Source organism: Idiotropiscis lumnitzeri, chromosome 7, assembly GCF_059441095.1.
Source record: "Idiotropiscis lumnitzeri isolate Australia: NSW breed Sydney's pygmy pipehorse chromosome 7, RoL_Ilum_1.0, whole genome shotgun sequence".
NCBI classification, from domain to species: Eukaryota; Metazoa; Chordata; class Actinopteri; order Syngnathiformes; family Syngnathidae; genus Idiotropiscis; species Idiotropiscis lumnitzeri.
Window position 1 is genome coordinate 15,314,991 of NC_142397.1, and position 20,746 is coordinate 15,335,736.

The 20,746-nt window shown below is 38.9% G+C and overlaps 1 protein-coding gene across 3 annotated transcripts in view; it reads left to right on the top strand.

Moving 5' to 3' along the window:
* Window positions 1-20,746, top strand: part of sphkap (SPHK1 interactor, AKAP domain containing) — an 89,288-nt gene that overhangs the window by 29,645 nt on the left and 38,897 nt on the right. For all 3 annotated transcript variants that reach the window (XM_088300542.1, XM_088300544.1, XM_088300547.1), the window contains exon 2: window positions 9,133-9,198. In XM_088300542.1, coding sequence (XP_088156668.1) covers window positions 9,155-9,198 — 44 coding nt within the window. In that variant the 5' untranslated portion in view covers window positions 9,133-9,154. The remainder of the gene's footprint in view (window positions 1-9,132; window positions 9,199-20,746) is intronic.

The window sequence follows — 20,746 nt, forward strand, 5'->3', positions numbered from 1 at the left end:
ATTGCAGCTCCTTCTAAAGAAGTTTAATAGGATGTATATCCAGGCTCGTAGTCCAATTTTTGTAGCTCAAGTAGACATTGTTGGGTATTTTTAGCTGTGTGTTTTGGGTCTTTATCTTGTCAGAGGACCTATGACCTGTGGCTGAGACCAAGCTTTCTGACACTGGGCAGCACAGTGTTAGTTCCAAAATGAATCAATAGTCCTGATATTTCATTGGACCTTGCACAGATTCATGACACCCTGTTGGCGGGTGCAGCAGAGCACACCCAGAACATAACCAAGCCTCCTCCATATTCTACTAAAGGAACAATCTTATTTTCTTTGTCGTTGCATTTCTGTGTTTGTAAACATCTCTCCGGAGAAGATTCCCTCAAAAGCTTTGTGGTGTGTCAGTATTTTGGCATATTCCAGTCGCACCATTTGCAAGTTATTTCTGTGAATACTGTAGATATTTCATCCTTTCACTGGAAGGTACCTACAATCATGTTTCTTTTGCCTGTAGAAAACCATTTTGCTATTACAGAGAGTGCACGATTGCATTTCCAGGTACGATGGCTTGTTATTGTTGTGGTTTCCCCTAGCAGAGGAGCAGAGCACCATATAGAAAACAGTGTATTTCAAGAGAATTTTGTAAATATTTGTAATCAAAAGTTATTTTCTAAAACTATAAATATCAATTTTGTTAATCCCCGACAAACATGACATTCTGTTCAAATAATTCTTGGGCTCGTCCTGTGCATATGTGTGTGTGTTCAACCAAATTAATAGAGTCTATTGATTTTTTTTTCATTTTGAAGCTCTTCGTATCTACATTCTACAGAGAGGACACAAAGAGCTCTTGGAAAAGGTACAAATATTGTAGTTACTACCGTTGGGTCCAATAATTAACCTTTTGGTATGTCTTTGCATACGTTGAAATAATAAAATGTAAGAATGTAGCACTTTTCCCCACCATGTACCACAACGGTCATGATTGAGAACAAGAAAAAAAGCAGATAAGACAAAACTGCAGGCCTTGCAAATGTTCTTGAAGGAAGACAAGAATGTGTTCAACTGTGATTCAATCGATTGGAATGTGAATGGCGATATAAACGTGGAATTGCTGCTCATTTTTCCCGCCACAATTCTTGCCTCTTCACTGATCAAAGCTTATGCAACAAGATCTCTTTGTGGAAGTGCTGGTTGATCATCTGGCCCTCACTGAAGGAGAGAACTTGTAGTTTGAATATTTTTTTCTGACACATCTCGTAAAAGTTGGGCCGGGACATCTTGTAATAAAAACTAATGGTCAGCCTCAGTACCATCTTGAATAACTTAATAATTACCAAGTGTCACCTTCTCCAGACATTGCACGTTGTGACAGAGTTGCTGTCACATGTTGGCCGTTTGCAGTCAAGAAAAAACGCGAGTAACACAGAGCCAGCAGGAGCATTAGCTCAGCAGCGTCTGTGCCTCCTCCCTGCTGGCTGAGTGGGCTGGGAGTGAAACACAAGTGGGAGATGAGATAAGATAGCAGTGCGACAGAGAATAGCAGACAAAGAAGCAAATATGAGCCGCCGTGTGTGAGTCACTGTGCTAGCAAATGATCTATGATTGTGTTGTTGTTCCAAATACACGGGAGCAAATGCCAGTATGACAGCGTAAGATACAAGCCAAAATACGCTCGTGTTGTTGGTGAATAACCACGTTTTCATCGTGGCAGCTGCAAGACTCATGTACAAAAGAGACTATAGGAAATCCACATCATGGTCAAATCATTCTCTCCCTGACATTACAAGCATGTATTTGGCATACCAAGAAACAAAAATGTGACGTATGATTTGCACTATGTACATTCTGTCGTCTAAATTGAAAATGAAATGCTATTGCATTTCATTCTTCTGCCTGTCATAACGAGGGTTAAGATGGAGACATGTATTCCAGTTCAAATTAATCCGAATGACCAAATCGGGTGCAAATGCTCCATATAATCACCTCAATCGCAATAAATCAAATTGCATGAAACGTAGGCTGTGTCCTCCGAACACACGCAGACGAACATGCGAACATGTGGGAGAACGCTTACCCAGAAAATAAATAAATAAATAAATTATATATATATGCAGATATATATACATATATACACATATATATATATATATATATATATATATATATATATATATATATATACATATATATGGAGAGAAAGAGAGAGAGAGAAGTTGCTTTTCCACTGCAGTACATTCAGTGGATCAGACAAGCAAGCTTGGCATGTGAACGCAATCACACACTAGGTTATCAAATATGTAGATCATTCACAGCGGGGAGGTGGAGGCAAGAGACATGCTTGTCAGGGCACTGAAGTGAGTGGGGAAGGAGGCTGATGACTACTGGAATGTGAAATATACGTCAAGTTCACCAAATGAAAGCATCTGCGAAAGTGTGGTACACGGCAACTACTGCATTGACATTTTTAATTTATACATAGTGGATTAAAAGCAAAATCATATGTGCTGTACAACAGGTAAAGCATTTTGTAATTTCATGCTTAATTTACAGTATGTTGTGTATAATGTTGAACAGACTCATAGACTCGGGTACGGTCTATTTCCATAGACAATGCATCTCCCGTCGGGCCAAATGATCGCCTGCATGTGTTCGTCAATTTGGCAGACCAGCCCCCATCAAGTTAGTCTTGCCGGTACAGATACGGAGAGTCATTGGAGATGACAGTGTGACTATTTGGTGGCAGAGAGATAATCAAAGGTTATACCTGCTCAGACCATGACTAAGTGCCACTGCAGAAAAGACAGCGAGGCTAACGTGAGTTTGGTGTATTTGATTGGGGCGCAGACAAATAGATAACAAGCTCCACACAAAAGTGTGGTCAATGTCAGAAGTATTTCATTCATAGATGTGAACAGCAGCCATCAAACCTTCTGAATCATTATAGAAATTAAGTCATTGAACACAGTCACGATTGGGATGAGGGCAGTCTCCAAGTGGCCAATTCAAGACTCTAGTGAGTGACTACGAAGCGCATTTAAAGAAAATGACAGGAGCTGCTTTGATTGACAATGACTGAAGTCGGCTGTGATTCCTCCCACAACGCCGCAAACTTCCCTCTCTCATATCTGCTCTCCGGCACTCAAATGTGAAAACACAATTTGTAGTTTAACAGTATTTTACTGAGTGTACTTTATGTTTGCCAAATGTACATATTTAGCATTTGTTAATAGCATGTTCGTCTGACAGCTTGGTAAACATTTTTTTCCTGCTATTAATGCTCTAATGCTATTTCTCTTTTCTCTTTATATGTCAGGGTTTTAATCCTAGTTGGATGCAGTAAATTAACAATCAGCATGACACTCAAGTATCCAATCTAATATGCTCATAAAAAAAACTAAAGAGCATAAGAGACAATATTTATCAGTTTTGTTTATCATAAAACAATTATTATTATTATTATCATTATTATTATTTTTTATTAAGTGTACAAAAATCACCAACAGAGAGGGAGGGGTGCCATAGAAGAATCTTGTCCAGGGAGCCACATTGACTTGGACCTCCACCAAACTGTTCTTTTTTTTCTCATCACGCTAACTAATATACAATATACCAATGTACAGTATTAAAAAGGTCTCTCGTCCTACAAGTGAACTTAATGTTGAGTGGCAAGGAGTAATGTGATATGTAAATAGCAGCAACAAAAAATGCAAAATTGAGTTTGGAATCATCATTTTTCATCCATTTTTCTTCCACTTGTGTCAGGAATCTGAACACAAACTTTTCCTTTTGATAACTAAAACAGATCCATCAAGTAACTGTCAGGATGAAATTACATTGTAAATATGTTCCATGTGTTTCATAATCACCGAATAGAGCTAAGCATGTTAACTAATTGAAAAGATTAAATCAATAAACAGGAATATAAATACAGGAGGATAAATAAACGGCATATATGGAAACAGGAACGCATGCTACTTGCAAATGAGATGTACTACGTTCACGAGATGCATACGGCAATTGGACGTCTGTTTATTTGTATTTGAAGTTTGGTTGATTTCAAGATGCTTTAGGCATATAAATGACCGTGAATCGTGGCCTTTTATGCTGGACCGCTGGAGCAACACATCCACGTATTGACTCCAAATCCATGTAATCTTCCACTCCAATCTTTACTTAACTTGGACATTTTTAATCTCCTTATGCCTATCACAGGAAGGCGCATGTACATACAAAGATTGCATTGCTGCTCACATTTTATCTGACCTTACAGCCATTCAAGCATGTGCTGTCATCCCTGATTTGGCCGAGAGATCAAAAACTTGCCCCAGGCAGTGCTTCAAATTCTTGAAATGCTTGTATGTGTTACCTAAGGTTCCTCTGTAAATAAATATGTGCCTAGTCACAGCAGGCCTATATTCCGCTCCAGTGCTTAAAAAAAGCCAGAAGCAGTGGTGCCTATGGGCATAGAGAGAACACACTCTGTGGACCATGTTAATGGGTAGTAAATGTCAGTGCGTCCATCACCGCCTCACCACCTTTCCTTCATCCATCTATTTCCTTATCCCTTCTTCTTTTGTCACATTGTTGCTTTTTCAAGTGTCAAACTTTGCTCATATTGTACTTTACTGTGTCATTTGCCTGTATGGTGAACGTTTTTGATACACATAAGGTATCGCCGCACCAGCATTCAATCCTGTTCCTGTTGTCGTCAAATGAAAACCGTGTACAGTATGTGTAGCAAAGTTAAAGAATTTTTAAATTTTAAATAGCAACATTTTTTTAACTCCAATTTACCCTGTTTTGAGGTGGTGGTCCTGTCTCATGAAAGTGAGAGACAAAGTTAGCTGTTGAAATAAACGATAATAACAACAATAAACAATGGCAACAACACATGGCAGAGAATAGATATGAAAATGGGAGGCAGGCAAAGTGAGACGAGGATAAAGGCGAGATGAGGGTGATCAAACTTAATCTCGACTGAACTGTTGAGCTGGCTGTTAGTAGAGCAGGGAGCTCCATCATGGCAAGCAATTTATTGTCAGTTACTTGCAGTTAACATAGGCAATAAACTCACAGTTTTCATCTTCTAATTCCCCTCTTTGGTGTCATCAATTCAGAGGTCAAATGAGATTTAGTTTGAGAAGGATCTTTTCGGCATGTAATGAGCTGAGGAACCAATTTTATTTTGTCTAACTAGCACAAAAATGACATGCAGGGCTTTTTTTTGTAAATGAATCTATAATCGTTAAAGGTAACTTTAAATAGATGCAATTAAAAGCCGTTACATTGGATTTTATTTTAAAACCAACTCAGCGTTACTGATTCCGAAATGCAAAAAAACAACATCGATATCAGAACAAGATTTCATCTCTTAATAGTCTAGCCTAAACAAACTGCACCAAAACAAGCTGGTACTGTTTTTATACACAAACTCACTTTATTATCAGAATACGCTTATTCTTTTTAAGGATTAAAAACATCGAAACAAATTCTTTTGTGAAGTGATTCATATATCTGAACAATATTCAAAATGATGTTTTGTGGAACAAAAAAGCATTAATCTCATATATTTTCACATTAAATTAAGGCTTACATATTCTTTTTTAAAAAACATCACCATGCATGCTCTGTTACATTTCCATGCAATTTGTGTACAAAAATGTGCACACTGTAGTCAGGGTGATAAATTCTAATTTTTGCCCCAATGACAGCCCCCCCAACGCACGCACACACACACGAACACACCTTTTCACCAGTGCACGAACACACTTTAACACATCATTTTAATTATCCAATCACCAGTCAGCTCGGCACTGTATAAACTGCCTTAGCTTCACTTTCTTCCGTTGTGTGGGAGAGAAGCCAAGGAGCGACAGCTGCAGAACCAGATCGGGGTTTATTTGGGGGGCGGGGGTCTGGAGACCTGTTTATGTGCACATTTCCAAAAATTACTACCTGGCCTGGTACTGTGGTTTGGGACTCAATCCTAAGGATTGTGAGCTATGAATAAAGGACAGGAGACCAAGGACACAATTTGTCAGTCCACTTTTTAAACTGATCCCATGTTCTGGTAGCGCTGCCGCCATTCAAACCTTCTCACTGGACATTTGCGCTTTTGAACATTAGTCGAATTAACCCATAAACCAAAGGACACCCGTGTAGGAGCTAAGCCATGAGCTCTCGGGTTGGGATAGGGCCCATTTTTGCTTGGAAGCGATTTGCAGTATTCTTGGGTTGTTGTTGACTGTGAACTGGTTTCAACTGTGGTTTTGGAAATATTCTGTTGATTTTGTGGTCTTTTCCCACTTAATACTTGTTTTTCATCTTCATTTACTGTCTCTGCTCACTGGTAGCCAAACTCATTCTTCTGACAGAGCCCACTCACTTTGCATTTTAGTTGTCATAAAATGATGTTGATACAGCATTAACTAAATACTTGCTACAATACAAACTAATTAGTGTGCAAAATGTTTATACGCAATAACTTTTGAGTGCAAGGAGATTTATGATCATGTTTTTAAATAAACAAGGCTGAACCACTATTTTGTGCACGCTGCAACGGTCAAGCTGCGTCTACAAATTGTCGTTTTTTCCGCTATATCTCACTTAGCATTTGCTAAGGCTTTATACGACAACTGTCTTGTCATGACCATCTCCTTTCTCGCAAAATCCGAGGTGTTCCCACACAAACTAACGCATTGCTTCGTCTTAAAAATCTCCTCTTCTTCACAGCCATGATGCATGTTGTATGCTTGACGTAAATGGCGTAAATCCCCTGCCCATACTAGAGATAATAATGCATCAATTTTATATAGCGCTTTTTAGACACTCAAGGACGCTTCAGAGTGGATACATAATTCATGCTCTCATACATTCACACTTTGTTGGTGGTAAAATACATTTTGTAGCCACAGCTGCCCGGGGGAAGGCTGAAGGAAGCGTGGCTGGCAGTATGTGTCTATGGCCCTTCCGACCACCACCAAACAGTCACACCCAACCGTACACCAGTGTGAGTGACACTGGAGGCACGGTGGGGTGAAGTGTCCTGGTAAAGGACACGATGACACGTTTGTCGGACAGAGCGGGATTTGAACAGCCAACCCTTCAGTTTTTGGATGGCCCATTCGACCTCATGAGCCACTGCCGCCTCAATGTGTGTGGGTGAAAAATGAATAAAAGTTCTTTAATAATATTGAAACGAAAGAGCAGTAAATTTCGATTGTAAAATTATTCAAGCGATCAATAAAATTAATTTCTGTTGATTTCTGTGAGTCCTCCCTCCCAATATTCATTGCATTGTACGTAAACCAGCCAATTAAAACATTCCCATCGATGAATATGATATTGGTAAATGCTTTTTAACAATATTCTCCTTATTTGTAACCCTAGCAACACAAACATCCGACAGCCCCCACCCGATGTTATGCATGTGTTAAAGAACACTTATTATCATTTGTGTTCTTTCTCTCTTTGCCAGTCCAGATGTCTTGTGACTCCATTTCAGCCAAACACCAGAGACACGCTTGGGACTGTCACAGCTGTCAATTGTGAAAACGGGTGACGTGAATAAACATGTGTCGATATTGTAGGCTTCACATAGCGAAGTGCTTCATTAACCTTGTATAACATTGACGTTTGCTTTGTTGTTATGCAAATGTGTTGTCTGAAGCAAGAGTTTTTATATCCGCTGTATTTGTATTGCCGGCGGTGTTTGGGGGTTGACGAAGGTGCTCTGTCTTGTGATCAACCATAGTTCATCATATTTTTGTCTTTGTTTCTTCAGGATTTGTGGATATGCAACATGAACAAGCATAAGAGTGATGTCTGAAATTGTCATATTTTGTACTACATAGCACAGCATATTTTCAATTTGAGACAGGCCTGGACTGCTGGACGGCCAGTCGAATACTCACACTCTTTCACTATAAAGCCATGATGTTGTGGAGAATGTGGCTTGGCATCTTTCTGAAAAAAGCCACAAATAATAATAATAAAGAAAAATCTAGTATGAATAGTGAGCCTAATTTGGTCAGCAATTTGGGTTGCATCTGTTTTGAGTTTAAATCTTTTTCACACATTTATGTTTTCTTAGTGCGGTGAGTAAAACACAATACATTATGCTGATGAAGACTGGGTAGCTCGGTCCCAGGCTGTTAAATGCATAATGAACCATACAAAAGGATATTTGCTTTGAGGATATTAACACTCAAATGTTTTTTACTTTGTCATGAATATTCTGTGCGATTAGAGGAATTAACTATTGTGTTTAGGGGAAATGGAACACGATGGCAGTGAGCTCTGACACACAGAGAAGATCATGGTGAAAAAGACAGTAGATACTAATCATACTACATACAGACTCATTGCTTCAATTTTTTTTAATTATGGATTTGGGGGTACTTTAAAAAGCGGTGTTTAAAAGAGTAAATGAATTTACCTCAGAAGATTTGGCTATTACTAATCTAAGGTTTGGATGACTTATTTGGTAATACAATCAGGTAAATGCTGTACATCAGGCGTGTCAAGATCCAGTCCTGTGGGGCTGCTTTCCTGCATGCTTTCAATCTCTCTCTGCAACCCACCTGATTCAAATGATCAGCTCATCAGCAAGCTCTGAAGAAGCCTGATAAGTATCCTACTCATTTGGATTGGGTGTGTTGCAGCCAGGAGAGACGGAGCCCTCGAGGACTGGCGTTTGACTCCCATGAAGAAAATTATGCAGCACCACTGCGACTTTTTAATTTCATGTCAACATTAATTTGGCCTATATCAACGGTCAGTGGTTTTCTAACATTACTGCGGCATACTGAAAACATAGCATCACAACAAAAATGGACGCATTCCCAGAAATAACATTTGCTGTAATGTTGTTCATGAGATGAGGGCAACGGCATATGTTTTTTCAAAATAAGAAAATAATATTGCGAGGACATGGACTTCTTGTTGATGACCTCGGTACAAACATTGTTAATTGAAAATCTAGTACAGGAGATCTCTTGCATTTTTGGCTTTTTGACTCTCGGGCACAATTGAGACTTTTCTACTCCATAATTCTGTGAATTGCGTTAGCAGGAAGACAAAGAAATATCGGAATTAAGTGAATCTGCAATTCAACAACCAATCAATGTAAATGTCTTTCAGGCCAATTCTGTGGAAAAACACTATGCTGTCCTCCGTGTTTTCCGCGCTACGCATCTTCACTGAACTGTAAGTGAAATTCTTGGTTTTCTTATTGTGGCTCACCATCCATCCCATGAAGGTTGCACATTCTCAGTTCATGAGTCATATGATTTTGTTGTCCCTGAATGTCAAACATTGTGATGTATCAAAGACTGTATCACTTCACTTGTCATCATTTAGAATTGATAGCTCTGATTATATAAATCATATTAAAAATGTTTCTTGGAACATTGACTGTACAGTTAAAGGGGAAGTCTACCCGAAAAATGTCTTTCAAGAATATGTTCTATATCTAGGCCCACTAGTCTAAACGCCGCATTCTGATTAATATTGCATTTTCGGAATATGAGTTAAGCAGTAAAATCCACCCATTTCTGTCTGAGGGGACGGCCATTGAGTGGCTTGCTGTCAACTGAAAATGACATCACAGTTGGCCAGGGCTCAGCTCACAACAGAACATGGCTCAGCCTCAAACAACATGTGAGCCGTAATTGTTCATTTTATTGCAAATAATATTTTGGGTTGACTTCCCCTGTAAATCTTTTTATGGGTAGTTTTAAATCAGGTGAGTCAAAGAGCTCCTTTCAATGTTTGTGAAAGAATTCTGTCAATAATACTTTCACTTGCACTCACTTGTGTTTTTTTTATTAATTTTTTTCTGACTGCCTGATCTCTTCTTACATTCTTGTTTTTTTTTTCATAATTAAGAAAAAATGAATAAAAAATACACACACATTGGTTTCACTCCTTTTCACACCTCTCTATTGTCGGAGTGATTACAACGCATATTCATTGCAATCATCGGGGCCTTGCCGGCGTTCTTTGGGGTGCGAGAGTGAGGGACAGGTACATGAATTTTGCATGGGATAGCTCAGACCGAGAGATGCTAATAAAGTACTAATGAATGGCTGACTGCTTGGGGTGACCATCCCTCTCAGAATACTTCTAATCTTGCAACTGATTCAATTTATCAACAGTGCGGCCTACTGAACAGGTGCGACAAGCCCACACTCCGGCAGTAAAGTGAAGTGGACATATGGTGCGACGGGAGGGTTGATTGCATGTTCTAATCTCATATTAGAGCAGGGAGTGTGGTGGGGAAGCAGCTGTTGGCAGGTGATTGTGTATTTACATGTCGTTGGTTTGCCTTCTCAGATCAAATGCCAGCGATCTTATTTATTAAATATTCAAGTAAAGTTGCCATATTTATGGCACAATTGTTTGGGGGAAGTTTCTGCTTATACAACCCCGCTTATACAGATGTTCTCAAAGGAATATTAATCCATCCGCTATATTTTTCTTTATTGGATCTACATCACACACGCCGGCATGAAAGAAGAGATGTCAGAGTGAAGGGGCAAGGAGTCATTGTTATGAATTATTATCAAAATCGTACAGACAGTACTTTGCACCATATATTTGGATATATTCGTGTAGCACTGCCGCTCCCAGCCAACAGAACATGAATGACGCCCTTTACGACATTCGCTGGCAAATTTGATTTTACATTTACAACACATTGACATAGACGCCATCTTGAGGACGTAGACGGCGCAGCTGTGTTGAATGTGGCAAAGTAAAGCTAATTGTGAAGATGCCTCATTCTTATGCTCCTTGGTGATGTATCAAGCAAGATCTCACTGGTTTAATACCGAATCATTGCTTTTGATTATGTCATTCTAACTCAATTTTATGAATGCTATTTGCCAATTTTATGAAAAATACAATGGACATCCAATATGGCGTCCAATATATGCGGATATTTCCCATTGATCGTGCTGTGTGTGTGCTGCAGAAATTAAAAACGTAAAAAGGAATAGTAAATCGATTGTAATTTCTTTTTTTTTTTCATTTCTGATTTCATGTCTCTCCTCATTTGTAGTACTGTGACTAGTCTAAACACATTATGTAGGAAACTAAATGTCGCCTAATGTCCAAATATTGTGACCAATAGAAACCAAAATTTATGCTGACATCTTTACTTATGCACACATCAGTCTGAAAATATTAGAACGATCGCTCCAATATTACCAATTTTATCGCTGGTTTATGACTAGTTTCCTCTCCATAGAGGCGCTCATTAGAAAGCTCATGTCACTCAACGAGAGAAACGCTTAATTCCATAAAATACAAAATATAGCTCCTGAGGTTGATATGAGCAAAAGTAGATTACATATTGGTGACGAGTAATTGCAGTTCTCTGACATATAAGCAACGTAAGGTTATTATTATTTTTTGGATTACGTTGGGTTTTAGACTGCTGACCCAAGTGCCAGTCTACCTCAGTGTCCTTTATAAAGACATATTTTACAAATGTGTCTTCCCACATTCCACAATGCCACACTGTGCAGAACATTCACACGCAAACATTGACGTATTTGTGCGATACACCTGCATACGGAATATTAATTTCAGTCAGGCCGTGATTGGGTGTCACAGATAAGACCAGCCATCAGGCAAATAAAAATCTCATCACTCTTTCTTTGCATTTTAAATTTCTTAATGATAAGAACCTCAATATTCATATTTCACAACACAAAAAAGCTATTATGAGAAAATTAAATAAGAACTAAAAAAAAAAAAAAGTTATTTATAGAAATCTGTGCCTCAAATGGGGGTGCCACTAACATCTTGGCGCACAAGGCCGACCCCTTATGGCCTACCTGTGACGACGGGTCTGGCTGACGACACGCATTAGTTCCTTTTGAATCTTAATTCTTCAACATACCAAGACTTTTTGGACCCTTTTTTGTTCTAATGTGATGAACTCATAGAACTGTTGTGCTGAATGTTGTCGCTTATTTTCACGTTTTTGTTGGTGTAATGGCCACGGGTCTAAATACATTTGTGTATATATACTTGAACATTACCAGAGATGGGCATTTTAATAAATTTTTCCGGTCCATCTATGATCTGGACACCCGTCCATCATCGTCCAGTCGTATTCCCAAAATAATCGTCGTTCTTTCTTGTCTGTCCTCGTCCTTTTAAAACACTTCTGTCCTTACTTTTCACCTGTCCAAAAAATATAAATAAATAAATAAAAAAATGCCATTCATGCATGACGTGGTGGGAGTCATCTCTGGACTTTACATGGAATGCATCATTTCTGCAGCAGCGAGCCAACACACATCACCCATCTTTATTCAAATTAAGGTTGAGTTCATACCATGCACACACATCACTTAAATGGCAACAACCTTGACATTTCCTTGCAAAATATACAGTACACAGCGTGGTGCAGATGTTCTGATTAGATTCAGTGGAGCATTCAAATTCATGAAGATGAAAACGAGTGAAGGGCATTGTGAAAAATTGACACTGAAAATGTGCTTGTTCCGTCATTTTGGACAGATAGAATTTGGGCAACAGGTACGTCCGATATTGCATTCATAATACAACCGATCAACATTATCAATCATTTTCGAGTATATTTCTATAAGTCGACCAATTGGAGTGCGCAGGAGACTTAAAGCAGCAGGCGAATCACCAATGATTTTTCGCTTCTTGCTTTCACTGTATACAGATCAAAATCTGCAAACACTACAACACATTTGACAATTTCCCAGGGACTTTTGCAGTACAGTTTCAAGAAAGTTATAGTTCAAAAGAACCAGAGAAACGAGAGACAGGGGTTGTTAGAGGGAAGACTGGGTTTCTCTGCTTAAGCTGTTGCCTCCACCACCCGACCCCGGATAATCGGCAGATAATGGATGGATGGATGATCAGTTAATGATTTTTTTGTGGTTTACACTGTATGTGGGTCGACGCCACCACTTATGTTTACACAAGCCCACCTGAGTCTTTTTTTTTCACTTCCATCTCAAGGGCTGGCCCTCTCATACTTACATAATATATTGCACTTACAAACAGATTATTTTGTCCTTCACTGTTAATTTTCAAACAGAAATATTCTGTTTCCATACTTGTCAAACAAATGACCGCGCTACACTCACTACCTTTTTTTTCTAGAAGTAATAGCATTGATTGATATTATTATTATTATTATTATTATTACATATAATTATTGGTATTTGTATTTCTTAGTAGAAGAACCAATGAAATACATTTTGGCTATGCTATCTGATTGTGGGAAGTGAAAGATGGTCTGTTCTGGGTTTTGTGCCAATATTACACCTCTGATTTTACCCCCAGGGTCAAGGGAACTATTTGGAGTAACAGATAAGAAACACACTGTAAAGTGGATGAGTTCGTGTGCGTGAGCTTGTGTGTGTGTGTGTGTGTACATGCGTGTCTGTGTGTGTCCTCGCGTGTCTTCATCCAAGTGGTGATACTGTGCTCTTGCCAGATCAGTGGGATGTTGAAAGTATTCTCATTTCACAGCTTGTTCACTTACTACACTGTGACATGCAATAGCTTACAGTTTTGGACTGGGCTCATCACAGAGCATTAAACACAAAAAGATAAGACTTCACCATGATTTCTGGCACACAGCTGTCTCAACCAATCCCGCCAAGAGGTGGGTAACAGTTCTCTCATGACTAGAAGGCATTGGACAATACTAATAAAATTTCAATAACAATAATATTATGCCCATTATATCGCATGTAACAATACCTTTAAAGTCTTCTTTTTTAAATGTGTGATTTTTTTGTAACCTTTAAATCTCAATTATAATACTGTTTTCAAATAACTCTATGTTGAGCTTCCTCAATTACTTAATTATGCCCTAATTAAGTAATTTAATACATTTGATTATGATCTTTCAGTGGTAGTTAATTATTATTATTATTATTATTATTATTATTATTATTATTTCTATTGCTATAAGTTGATATAGTATGATATAAGTTAATTAATTTCATTTGGCTTTTTCTTTGATCTTAACAATTTGTGTAAGTGCACTTGATCAATTGTCCGCTGGACATGGACCTCCACACTTGAGCAGATGTGGCATGCTTGTAACCCTCAGAGGTATTACGCATATACCGCTGTGTGTGTATGGAAGGAGACAGGGCGCCAGAGTGTTTTTTCCTCAGCCATCTGTCTGAGTATCTCTGCCGACACGGTGGCTCACAGAACATTCGGTCCTGTAATATGAAGCCATTATCAACGTCAAGTGACAATGCAGCTCAGAAATATGTTCTGTAGGATTAAACAGAGCAGATTTATTGCAGCCCCAAAGTAATAGCATGCATACATTTTTCAATTAATGATGATATAATTTCCTTTGGGGGAACAAAAATATTGAAATCATTAATTAAAATAAGAAAGGAAATGTTTTAAACTTCTCAATCTGTCTGAGTGAAAATAATTTTATCATTTCACTATTTGTTTTCTGTCAACTTCTGGAGGTCACCACTGACACAATAAAACACAACCAGGATCAGACGGGCAATCTGCCATCCCAAACGGGTGAGACATGAGCCAAATCACCTCATTAACCACAAGGTCAATAGTGCCATGTCAGGTCAGAAGTCTTGACGTGAATGATGGTGCTTAGTTCATTAGATGATTCTTGCCAAACCGTTTGCTGATCCTCGCTGAAATAATTTTTCAGAGAACATACACTTCCTGGTAATAAATGTGCTTAATGTCTTGTTAACCGTAGCATTCAAGTGGTGAGTAAGAAAGTCAATGGTACTCAGGAGAAGAGACAGAGGCATTTCACAGTCTTTGTGGAGCTTGAATTTAGTACCAAAAGTGTCACTGAAACGAACTCAAGGCCTGGGGTCCAGTTCCAGCTCGCCGCATCATTTTATGTGGCCTGTCAAAGAAAATCACGTACGTCAATAATGTTGACATACTGCAAGCATGTTTTATCACCAACCAACTTTTTTACAGTAAAATGAAAAATAATTATCCTTGACTTCTGACTTCAAAATGAGTTGCATTTTTGTCACAATATAATGGCAATCTAACATTTACATGCTGTAACACAGTCCTAATGGCCCTCGGAGGCAAACCGGAACTACTCTGTGGCAAGCAACAAAAATGAGTTTGACACCCCACAGCTTAAAGGGTTCAAATGGTCTCAAAAATGGCACTGGTGGACCCAGAGTGCTATTGGATCCAAGGTTAGAGAGTGCAATTTTTTTGCTGGCAAATCACTATGAAGCTCTGTTAAAATGAAACCTTAATTGAAAATTTTCCAACAAATTCCTCAAGAACTCCTGTTGCATTGTGTTTACATGTTTTGTAACCTAAAACAATCTAGAATTGAGAATGTATTTCATTTATTGCTTCAATGTTACAGGACAGGAAAGGACAACAGAGGCAGTTTTGCTTTTGGACATTTTGTGTTTTGGACACTTAGTGACGAAATTCTTTTTTCCATTCTCTTAATTCAAACTATGAAAAGATTCTTGCATACAAATGTGACACACACGTGCCATTTGTTGAACAGACACACACACGCACACTTACATGCTCACACACTGATGATGAAATGTGTTCTCCTTCACATGTGCTTGGCAGTAATTACTCACAGCCTGCCAGATACAAGAGTCTCAGTCTGCTTATAAACAGAAATAATTTTATGTAAATCACATTGTCATACTTCTTATTTTACATTGGGAGTTTGATTTAGTTCCATAACGCTGTCAGCACAGGATGCTAATGCCACTTACGGTGTAATTTGTGTCATAGTTATTCATGTCAGATCATCCAATTTGCATGAAAGGTTCAAAGTTGGATTTTTTTACACTTTGGTCTTGGTATAATTTATGGTGTTAATTAGTTTTTTAGTTTTTTTTTAGAGAGATGTTTTTTGCTGCTGGTGTTTTCTGTGTTGTTCATGTGCATCATTTGTCGCATCGTTTATCACCATGTGAAATTAGTAGTAAATTAGTCTGAATTAAGAGGCACGGTGGGCGTGATGGCCTCACAGTACAGAGGTGGGGGGTTCGATTCCACCCTTCCTGTGAGGAGTTTGCATGTTCTCCCCGTGCATGTGTAGGTTTTCTCCGGGTACTACGGTTTCCTCCCACGTTCTAAAAAGGTGTGATTGTGAGTGTGTACGGTTGTTCGTCTTTGAGTGCCTTGCGATTGGCTGGCAAACAGTCCAACAGCCTACTGCCCAAAGATACCTGGGATAGGCTCCAGCACACCCCGCGACCCACGTGTGGAAAAGTAGCTCAGATAATGGATGGATAGATAGTCTGAGTTATGATAAATTTCCCATTCATAGATATTTTTGATTTAGAAAAAAATGAAAAGAATAGACCAAACAGTTGTTTCAAAATTAGTTAACGGGTCTGCTTGTTTCATTTTCTTCTAAAGATTGCAATCCTGTGAAATTATGTGGGCATGAAATTGTTGAAAAGTAGACCTCCCACTCACAGCTGTGTTTTAAAATTCCAGGCAAATCTGTTATTGTCCTATTGCATTGCTCTCTGACCGGGATGAGGAATTTTGTATACCCAGCTATCACTTGAATGAACACAAATGCACATTCTCAGATGGGGATAGATGAAAAAAAATGGTGAACTGTGCAAAAACAAAAGGTGATGAGAAAAGAGCCTGTATGTGTGACGAGGGAGTGAATGAGTCAGCAACGCTCACTTATGTTGCGCTCTCTCCATCTCAAAGGACAGATGTTTCCCAGAGATTAAAATTTTCAAACTCAGGGTTTATTCATCTGTATCATTCCCACACTCACCAGGTGGTTTCACGCTTCCTGAGCCGCCAGAAAAGGCTCCTTTTTCCTGCTGCTGTAATGTTCAGCCTGTCTCAGATTTTAATGAATGACACTGATAAACCAGGCTTATGGGACAGGTTATGAGGCTGCGCTAAATTTAGCTCTGTGCAGAGCAAGTATTTATCAGAGTGTTTACAGCCGCCACGCGCTATTCATGGCTTTTCCATTTCATCATGAATGTTTAAACTGTGGAAATCCTTGCCAATGCCAGACCAGTCAGTCATCACTCATTCATGACCGCTTGGGACATTGTTGTGAGTGTAGAGAAGCTGTAACATTAAACTTGGATATTAAACTAGCAATGCACATTAAGATAGTAGATAGGAAGTTAATTTGATTGAGTAAGGGATCATTTCCATCAAGGTCTGTATTTTGCAATTACCGTCATTGTGACTGCAGTTATTCATCTGTTTATTTATTTATCGGCCTTAATTACCTTCTGGCTTCAAGGCTGCATTGTCCTTTTCCCTCTCTAAACAATGCACTAAACAGCACTGTGTATGCACAGACCTGCCACAACTTTTGCTAGTAGAATTTTAAGGGGGCGTAAAGTGAAGATGATTCTGACTGACAGGGGTCTTAAGAAATACTCATTTCAATTTGCGGCATTGAAGTAGTGCAGCTTAAAATGTTATTTTCAACGGGCCCCTTATTCTGACCACCTGAGCAATGCAAAAAGACCCAATAAACAATAATAATAATAATCATCGTAATCTGGCTTTGGCACAGTGGTGGGCGGTCAAGACTTTCCAGGCCTTCTATGCTGACCTAACATAATTAAGAAATTATGATTATATTCATAGTAATAATAATAATAATCATTGTTATTATTATATATATATAGTGTACATAAAAGTGTGAGTTGTTAATATCCTCAGTGTAATGCAAGAATATTACACTGTAGAGAGGTCAGAGGTGGAACTGACACACAAACTATGCCCCACTTCTTGAGCTATGACGATGGAAATAGTATCTTGCTCACTGGTGCTTCAACAATAGTCAGGAAGCAAACTCGTTTTTAAATTTTCACATTACAATCCGTCAGTGATATCGTTAAGCAAATGAGTCGATTCCACCACATTGTCACAAAATCTGTGGATCACTGAACCTCTCTCGGAACCTCTGATGATCATTTCTTAATTCACTGAGAGGTGGTACAATTACTATCTCCTCCATCATTGTCACTATAACCTAATTACACATGTTTCAATTTACCGCCATTAATTAACGTAAAAAATGGGGATATTTAACCTTTAAAAGAGATCTCTGTTTTACAATAATCCTTAGAGCTGTTCTTATACATACTACATAAATGAGGCCTGGCCTCAACCTTTTCACTGAGTCTCTTCCCTGTAGGACCTGGTAATTGAGCTGTGAGTAAAAGCACCTGGTCCATTTGCTCTTCATGTTCATTGTGAAGGTTAATTAAGTCCTCAACTTATGTTGGCACCGGTTCCGTTTTATCTAGAGTCATACAGCCAATGGCTGGTGTCCATTGTGCCCCCGGGTGAACAAGCAGCTTTATTATAAGAGGTTGGTGATATAACGTGGCTCAGACACACCGTTGTTCATACATTCAGCATTATGATGAAGGTCAAGAAGGTGGACAAAGGAACATTTTGCATTGTGTGAAGAATATCAAGGAATTACATTGCATCTATTCATCCCTTCTGTATATAGCTTCTCCTCATGAGGGTGATTTCGGGGCAGAAGGCAGGATTAACCCTGGTCTCGTCACCGCTGCATTGCATTACTTCAATTTAAGTACTGTATGCTGTTCCCAATCAGGGCTGACATCAAACTTGCTTCAAAAACCTTTATGTAAGAGTTACATGAAAAAATACTGTATTTCTCATAACACCAATACTAACTACAAAAATTCCAACCTATTATTTATTCCTTGGTTTTAGTATTGTCATAATTGTTACTATTTTTTTTTTTTTTTCAAGGTAAAAAAACAATCTCTCTACTGCTCAGCTAGCTAAAACCTTTGGAGTTTTTACAGTTGAGTGTGAACTCTCTGTTTCTATGAACCTCCGAAATACTCATGATAACAAAAACACAAACATTAGGCCAGGTAAACGGGAACAGTGATATAAAAGTGATGTAAAAATGATACAAAATAAACATCAAGGCTTAGAACTCAACCCATATAAGATGGGGTGCAGCCTATTCGTTGCCATCTGAATGCCAAATTTTCATTCATTTCTTATGTTAAAGTTGTCTTTCTATTCAACCTGAGTCATCTGCCGTCTGCTGTAAGACAAGCTTCACAGAAACCGACTTGGCTTATAGAAAGACGTTGGCTGCTTCCGGGCCAAACCTGCTGGTTTCCTCTCAGCAGTCAACTCAATCACAATATGTCCCAAACACTGAACCCCACCACCTTCTGTATATACAAGAGCGCTATGCTCTTCTTCCACACACGTCATATGGAATATTCGTTTACGTAATCATACTGTATGAGAAAGATCTTGCAACCCATTCATATTTGGTGTCTCTCTTAATTTCCAAACAAATCCGCGTGGAAAACAAAGCCACCATTGAGCTAATCAGTGATGATACTGAGAAAACAACCAATCACTCTGACCACCATTAACCTTTGCATACACTTATAATGATCACATCCCGTAATCATAAACTTTCATTATGCTGAACGCACAGGTGGGGAGAGAGCTTGATGGAAATGTTAAACAAAAATAAATCGAGAATAACTGAGGTGAGCGGGGGTTGTGATTGCGCTGAGTAACAAGACCATTAGCTCTAATTGCTTCCAAGAATTGACTGTCTGCTGATAAATATGGAGCTTTATAATCACAGATGCCCGCTATTCAGTCATGTCCATGCATGTGTTTCAAAGATTTTGATTTGATCGTGTGAAAATCCTTCTGTTTGACCAATGAGTTGAAGAGCTCTTCTATGAAATGCTATAAGTTCACTTTGACTGTTCAGAGAATTTCTTTTTTTAATGAATTATTGACCGAGACATATAACTGTTGAAGACATTATTTGATACATTTTGTGTTTGACTCAGACACATCATAACTGATGTAACCCTTGATGTAATCATTGGTAGTTTTCTTGATCATTTTAACCAGGCTCTGAATTGTTTGAGTAACATCGCTCTACAGTGCACTCCTCCTCAGTCACAGCCAGTTTGAGCTATTGATGGGAAAATGAAGCTTCGTGAAGCACTTGTGATATTTTTTTACTCCTCAAGATGGTATTCTTGGTTTAAAACCAAGGGCCAGTGCAATACAAATGAATTATATTTCCACTGCATTTATAAACCAAGAATGGCATCTAGAGCCACGAATTATCACTGGTGCTTCATTAATCTTAATTTGTCCATCACTATCTTGAGAATTTTTTCTGCTGGCTTTTGGGGGCAACTCTAATTCCCAAGAGATGGTTGACTTTGTAGAGCAACTTTAATAGGCAGGCACCAAGTCTTCCACCCTGCAATGGCAGTGCCCCACCAACTGGACATACTCAGCTCCGTTCCATTCAGTCGGCTCTATCATCTGAATTAGGGATATCCAGCATGACTACTCGTCTTGTTCCTTTTGACAGAATCATGTCAGGTCTCAAGGATGTTTTGTGATGGTCTCTCGGAATTGGAGCTGCTCCCCCAAATCAACCATCAGTCCAGGTCTAAGAGGCCAGTCATCACCGGCTTCTTTGTTGTGCCTTGGCCCTCTCTTCTGCCTTGATAAAAAGGAAATGCTTGGCTGGTTTCTACTGTTTCTTGGCTTTGACGATGGCTGAACAGATGGAGTCAGCCAACTGTCTTCAGAACCTGGCCAAAGTGCCAATGATAGCAATCGTCTCACGGTGTTTTTGGGTAGCAGCTAAGGGTGTGATCAAACGTCACCTAACCAGGGCACTGGAATAATGCAGGAACTTCAGTTATGC